General features: G+C 44.0%; 2 protein-coding genes across 2 annotated transcripts in view; both read right to left on the minus strand.

The window, feature by feature from the left end:
• FAM219B (family with sequence similarity 219 member B) overlaps window positions 1-843 on the minus strand; it is a 15,618-nt gene extending 14,775 nt beyond the window's left edge. Inside the window, exon 1 of the mRNA XM_004712040.3 lies at window positions 825-843. Coding sequence (XP_004712097.1) covers window positions 825-843 — 19 coding nt within the window. The remainder of the gene's footprint in view (window positions 1-824) is intronic.
• A 1,101-nt stretch (window positions 844-1,944) lies between these two features.
• LOC101663125 (cytochrome c oxidase subunit 5A, mitochondrial) lies at window positions 1,945-7,298 on the minus strand (the record flags this gene model as incomplete). Its single annotated transcript, XM_004712041.2, has 4 exons — window positions 1,945-2,110; window positions 4,472-4,595; window positions 5,900-6,021; window positions 7,151-7,298. Coding segments are annotated over 3 exons (384 nt in total), but the record flags the coding sequence as incomplete, so codon positions are not given.
• Window positions 7,299-7,646: the final 348 nt, after the last annotated feature.

Consider the following 7,646-nt stretch of genomic DNA (forward strand, 5'->3'; position numbering starts at 1 on the left):
ATTTATAAATTATTTTGTCATATCTTGCCCTGTCCGACGTCTCCCTTCACCCATTTCTCTGCTGTCCGTCCCCCAGGGAGTAGGTCACATATAGTTCCTTGTAATCGGTTCCCTCTTTCCAACCCACTCTCCCTTTACCCTCCCAGCATCGCCACTCACATGTCCTGTAGGGATCATCCGCCCTGGGTTCCCTGTATTTACAGTTCCTAATCTTTGTATATATTTTAACTGTACAATTGCGCTTACTGGACCCAAGATAGTGTGAGGGGCTGATTTCCCCATAGACATGAAGACCATCACAGCACTTATGTGTCCTCATAGACAATTTTGAACCTGTGTTCCCTCCTTACCTTCTATGACCTTGAGAACATTTTGTTAATCTCACATTTTTCCTTTACACTACAAACCAATGGGATCTTTTCAACTAGTTTCAGGAGTTGTTTCAGATCTTGTAAATTAGATTTACATGTGATTATGTAAATGATCAGCAGTTAGACCCCAAAAGGTCCTCTGAGAGAGAGCTGAGGCTGTCTGCTCCTTCACAGATTTAACCTCAGAGACCCAGAGGGGCCGTTCGACCCTGTCCTTAAAGGTCACTCGGAGTTGGAATAAACCTGCAGTAGGTCTTTCTGGTGGGACATTCATAAAGTCCATTCACCCTAAAGGCCAGATACTTCATACAAGAATTAACTTCTGGATAATGTCCAGTATGTGGTTAGCAACCTAGTGTGTACTCCCTAAGCTTACTACGTGGAATACAGGACCAAGTGCCAGACAGAGGAATGAAAACAAAAGCGGTGGTCTCCGGCTATACATTAAAATACCGAGGCGGCCGTTGACCATTGTCACTTCAAAAACAGAAGGGTGCAGGGCTTTTGGGGGAGTGGATCAGTTTTATAGTGGTAAAACCTTACTGAATTTGATCTTACTAATAATTTCTGAAATGACTTCAGGAAGGAAGACATCTAAATTTCAACAGATTATGAATCTCAATCACCTGATGTTGCAGTTGAAACGGGCTATGCTAGAAGTCACTCAGACCAAATCTTCATCTAGCACAGTGGTTCTCAGTGGTTCACAGTGGTCACCCAATTCATAACAGCAGCAAAATGACAGTTATGAAGTTCTAGTAGCAACGAAAATAATGTTATGATGGTCGGGGGTCACCACAACATGAGGAACTGTATTAAAGGGTCGCAGCATGAGGAAGGTTGAGAACCACTGATCAAGCAGCTGATTTCCAGCACTGTGGAACTTCTAAAGTAAAACGGGATTTGTGTATTTACTAAGTGTCTCAAGAAGTAAAGCTATGTCCACAGTTCTTTCCTCAGAATGCTTGTGGGATCCTGGGCTAAGACGACACTGCTGAGAAGGTAGGGAAGGGCACGGGAAGGGAGGGAGGCACGCACAATCAGAGGTGCTGGCTACAGCACAGTACACCTGGAGACTACCAACCATGTTTAACCCTCTGTCACCTGTGTGGGAGAGGCATGTAATCTGATTTCTTCCCCAGCCAGTTCCTGTATAGGGGAAACCCTGGCACTGGCAACAAGTATTACCACACCAATTACCAGAGTCCCTACTATGCCCACACACCAGATGTCCACGGCAGAGGGCCCTGTTGTCACTGTGCTTACAACACTGGGCTGCAAACTGAAAGACCAGAGGTCCCGAACCCAGCAGACACACAGTGGGAGGAAGAGTGGTGGTCTGTCTTTGTAAAGATTACAGCCTTGGAAACTCGATGGAGCTGTTCTCTGTGACTTAGAGGGCTGCTCTGAGTCAGAACCAACCGGGTAACGCTGGGCTCTGGGTTCATGTCAGATGCTTTCCAGAATTAAAGTGGTTCTCTCAGCTCACAGAGCAACAAAGCCATGAATCTGATGGGCCCTGTGCAGTTTCATTTCCTGGTTCTCAATTCAAACACACGGAACAATACTTAACTTCAGTTGAAACTCGTTTCCCTTTTATTAAGACACAAGTTATTCTTACATGGTTTGGTACTCAATAAAGGAAAACGGGTTCAAAAAGGTAATTATGTTATCTTCAGTATTTCCAGGTGACTGTTGACAAGCAAGTAGCAATACCAATAAATCCTTGGGAAGCCCGCCTGTAAGAGAAAAAAAAGTTAGTTGGGAAAGAGTAAAGGCAGAGATGTTACTAATCAATAACCTTCTTTAGTGCTTACAGTCAAGGGGGGGCGGGGACAGCACCACCCCTTTATTATTCTTAGGCTTGCCTACTTCCGGCTATGCAAAGAGGGTGTAAGAAGCACTATCAGAGGGAGTGGTCAGTCTGGGTGACCATTCCCCTATAGATAAGAGCACCAGCTCACAAGGAGGAACAGAAATAATGTCCGGGGCCATCCAGGAAGAAGAGCCACCAGCAGAGCATGTTTAGAATCCCTGCCTGAGACGCCATGCCCCACAGAGACTAAAGGGGAGCAAGGAGATCACCTGGGACAGCCAGCAGCAGCAGCTTGGAAGCTCTGAGGCAGAGCAGAAAGTGGGCTTGTTGGCCTGCAGAGATCACAGGGCACGAGGCTGAGGAGCGAGGGCCCCGAGGGAAAGACTGGGTTGCTGGCTGAGGTGAGGGGTTGCTATGGCCCAGGACTGCATCATTACTGTTTTCTGATCCCGACTTGTGCCTTATTAACTTTCCTAATAAACCTCCACGATTGCAAAGCTGTCTGTGAGCTCTGTGTGGTCACTGCAGCAGATCATGGAGCCAGCGGAGAGGAGGAGAGCAGTGGGAGAAGGCGTGCCTGACCTCTGCATTGAGGCAGTCAGCTTGCGCTGGGGTGGAGACAGATTCTTTCTCCCCCTGCACCCAAAAAGGATCAGACATGGCCTCCCAGCCTCCAGCCCACCCACAGGGTACTGGCTTGTGATCTTTTCATGGAAATCACTTATCCTCACAGGGCCATTCTTGTCTGGCCCCCAATGTCTTTTGTTTTAAGGACATAAAATGTCATTATAGGTATAACAAAGATCTTCTGGACTTCTGGGAATAATGAACAAAATAAAAATAAGTCCAAACAATTAGATAACCATTCAGGAGTGCATTTAGTCATGTGAACCATACATCTGAGCTTAAAATAACTAGGAAATCCTGTATTTAGAAGACCTAGTTTTCTCTTAAATCACTGATCACACACATACACACAGCTCCCATTTATTACAAGATGAACATTTGGGGAATGAAGCAACCCCTATTCCAAAGGAAGCTTGAAAAGGCAGAGTCTGGTCCCTATTTGCTCAGTTCCTCTAACCACAAGTAGGAAGGCTGCGTGCAGAGATTCTCGGAATTCTAAATTTTTAAAAATAAGTATTTCAATGGGTATTCACTAGCAATACCCTAACAAGGCTGATTGCCTCTTGGTTTTGTGAGGGAGTTAATATTAGCATCTTAAATAATTTTACTGAAACCTTTAAACGCTAGTTTAAAAGTAAACCTCCTCTCCTAGTCTCAGAAAGCAAACCCCTACACTAAGCCTCATGAACTAAATGTGCACACAGGAAGCCAAGAGTAGTAAGAACGAGCAACTCTGGACCCAGCCTGCCGGGACTCACATGCAGACCTCACCACTAGCTGTGGGCAGTCTGCTTCCAGCACGAAGACAGCCTTGGGACCCTATGGAGGCAGTTCCACGCTGTCCTAAGGGGTTGCTATGAGCTGGGAGGGACTCGATGGCTGGGTTTTGAGAGATGACCTACCTGACAAAGTGTCACAGGTGTCTCATCAATTAGCTGGGAATAATTGTAAACATAGTAACTACCTCACAGGGCTGTTACAAGGATTAAATGCATTAATACTTACCATAATAGAGCTTAAGACAATGCCAGGCATGTAATGAGAGCTACATAAACTATGTAAGTAGTTATTAAAGAAAATATATGAGCTGCTGCTATGTGTTTTGTTTTACAAAAGGGTTTTCTGCATCTTACGTCACTGTCTGTTCTTAACAAGCCTGTGACTGTTTTCATGATTTGTCTTTCTACAGAGAATCCCCAATAACATAAATTTGCTGTTAAAATAGAAAAATTAAAACACTCATGATAAACATCTCTAATTCCATTCCTTAACCTCTGCCAAATCAACAGTACAGGGCACAGAGGGCTTGGGTACTATCGAAAGTGAGGCGCTTTGAGGGGAGGGATATAACTAGAGGAAATATGGCAAAATACCACCTGAAAACCTGGCTGTGGGTGTATGGGTTCAGTGTATTATTCTCTATCGTACTCTTAGTCTGCAACTCAGGAGGCTTTTCTTGTCTCTATACCGTAAGAGGACAATTTAGAAGACATTCCAAGAAAAACCAGCTCCGTACGTTTAACCTCACTGGTACTACATTCATGGCCACGACTCTGACAAAAACATGTAAGGTCTTTCACTGTGTGAGAGCACCAATGACCACACAACCACACTCTTTGTCTTGTTCAGGTGTGTGCTGGTGACCCTGCTTGCTCACCTGTGGGCGTTTACACTTTGTCAAGGCCCAGCTCCTCTGGAGTGGAGATTCCCAGTTCATTTAAAGTTGGTCTAAGTTCCTGGATGACATAGGAGTAGATTTCCTTATGAGGTCCTGCTTTGTCCTGAGGGCAAAGAGAAAATGCACATTTAGCTCTTTGAAAAGCTGTGTCTACTAACAGAAATGAATTTAAATATGTCATCAGATATGCAGAGGCCAATGTAGATGACCCACTGTTAAGTCAGCACACTCATTCAACAAAGAGGGGAGGTTATTTAGGCACCAGTCAAGGCAGGTTCCTGATACACTTTTGAGAATCAGTAATTGCAGGATGAGCAGACCAAATCCAGAAAAACATTTTAAAGTCAAGCTACTGGAATAGAAGGTGATGACAGAATTTTGCAAAGGTAATTAAATGTGCACAGCAGGCTTCAGGAGTAATTAAATTAACACAGGAAGTTTTTAACATTTGCCTCCAATTTGAGGCCCTAACTGAATTACCTCCCAGTGCTGAACTCTTCACTGCCTTACCCACTGGAGATAAGGCAGTGTCACCGCACAGACCTGAGTTTCTTTCACTCGCCCTTTCTTCACGTACAGAGGTGCTTGGAGACAAAGTATTTTGGGACAGGAAGGTTTGGAAGAAAACTCACTAGGGCATACATATAGTTAAACCTGTACTGTCACATGGTTCCTCCAGGGTAACAATGAAAAAAGGCAAATGAACTAAAAAGTGCCAGGCTGCTATTCTGCCTTTAGGATATTCTAGGTCTCAATTTCATGGAAAAAGAAAAAAATTAAAATCCTTACATGCACACCTCATTTTATTGAGATCAGCAGAGACTGCTTTAAACAAAACGAAGGCTGTGACAGCCTACTAGCATCATTTTCCCAACAGCGGGTGCTCACTTTGTGTCTGTCACTTTCAGTCATTCTTTTAGGCTTTTACATCATGTTTATGGCACACCCAAGAGTCCCAAACCATAAAAATTGCCAGCAAATCGATTTGGATTCACAACGACCCTATATACAGCATACAGTTTCCAAGGCTTTGTAGATCTTTACGGGACCAGACAGCCTCATGGAGCAACTCGTGGGTTTGAACTGCTGACCTTGCCATTTGTAATTCAAAGCTCACCTGACAATGCCACCAGAAACCACTTCACTTAATGTCTTCAAATCTCATACAGCAGAAAGCTGAATATCCCTGTGGCTATTCACTGTACATTCTTTTTTTTTTCACTGTACATTCTTAATTAACTCCTTAAAATAAATTCTAAAATGAAATTACTGAGTCAAATGGTATCGTGCACAATTTTTAAGCTCTGTGAGGGTTAATTTTGAAAAAATGCAAAAGCATAGAATATGCAGCTATTCATTGGGTGTGCTTACTTCCAGAACAACGTCAACATTAGCTCTCTCACTGACCTTAACAGCCTCTAGGATGCGAACAGCACTAGCAAAATCGTTTAGGCGTCTGCATGCTCGTAAAGCAGCATCGATGATTTTTGGCTCTGGAACCAGATCATACCCAACGAGTGTGTTCATCCCTGTTAAGTTAGGAAAAGAGAAGCCATGTCAACTTGCTAGACTACCCGAACCTACATGCAAATACCATGTTCACCATCATGGATTCACTTCTCTTCACACAAAGGGCCCTTTCCAACTCACATCTTTAACTCTGGATGCAGAGCAGGAACTGCAGCTGCTTTAAAACGGAGTTGATTGGGAAAGAATCTAAAGCACCCGAGAAATGTGTACGGGCGTTAATGAAGCCCAAGTGAGGGCATTTGGGAGCTATGACAGAGCAAGATTAGTGAACAGACTCAGAGACATTCAAGCAGAAAAACGACTGGGTCTGATTACGTTTGGCTCTGTGCAGAATGACACCATGAAATGTAAGAGTCTCTTAATGGGGAGGCAGAATTGCTCCTCTTTTCATTACTTCTACTCAAGATTACTCAATAAACATTTCTGTGGGTGCAGCAAAACAGCCATTGCATTTTCTGCAGAAGCTGGAACCGGTTGGGTTTCTTGCTTTTATTTATTCTAAAAGATTAAACAAAGGGCACGGGCACCCGTGAACAAAATGTTAGAGTGCAGTCACAGTGACAGAATCTTCGTACGCTTGAAACTAGGAACTAGCCATCAAGAAGGCTTTCACCAGTAGCCATGTTCAATAAGCATTTACAACTTAGGAAAGACAGGTTCCTAGCTTACTTAAGACTGGATATTTATTCGGGGCAAGACAAATCTGAACCAAGAATGAAAACAACAACAACACCTCAAATCACTGCCAAAATGATCATTTATATAAATCATCTGAAAAATATAAAATGGTGAACTCTTGCTCCCTCTGACATCACAGGAACAGGTGACATTTGGCAATGTTGGGCTACATTTTTCTCTGTTAAAAGTTGGGGAGGGGATGCTACTGACCTCTAGTGGGGAGAGGTCAGATACTACCAGACAGCCTAAAACGCAGGGGACAGTCCTCTTTCCCCAAAGTCATTAAACGCTGCCAACAGGAAGCACCTGCAACAGAAGCCACGCACTTCCCCAGTCGGGTGCTGCACCATGAAAGTCAGCTTATGTGACGCAAGTTTTCGAGAACACAGTGATAGACTACCCAGAAATCCCTGTTTCCAACACTGAGAAATACGGCCACGTTCCAGTTACCTTTGCGCAATTCCCAGGCATCGATATCCGGCTTGTTAAAGTATGTCACCCAGCGAGCATCGAACTCCTCGTCTGTCTCATGAGACCCATGGGAGTAGCAGCGAATTGACTGGACAGCTGCGATGAAGAAAACCAAAAACTCAATGTACAATCAGTACTTGTTTTGTGTGATGCATTCAACTGTGAGCCAACTCCATCTAGATACGTCAAAAGGTACAGTGTCTCAGCTCCAGCTCACACACGCACAGGCAGATACAAACACTCCTCTGTGGTCAGACAAGTTCCCTCAAGAACTAGCTGCCACAAAAGACATTTACAGAGGTGTAAATACAGGCCTGTACACATGTAAATACATTAATATATAATGCTAGGAATATAGGCCTATGCACACATATTTGTATGTTAAGCATTAAGGTAGCCGACGACATTGGGCCTCTCCTCAAGTCCTCCCTCAACCCAAGAACACTTCGTTCTAATCACCTGCCATTTTGTGACA

This window comes from Echinops telfairi, unplaced genomic scaffold (assembly GCF_000313985.2).
Source record: "Echinops telfairi isolate 266 unplaced genomic scaffold, ASM31398v2 ScPeMD7_7475;HRSCAF=8513, whole genome shotgun sequence".
In the NCBI taxonomy this organism is placed as follows: Eukaryota; Metazoa; Chordata; class Mammalia; order Afrosoricida; family Tenrecidae; genus Echinops; species Echinops telfairi.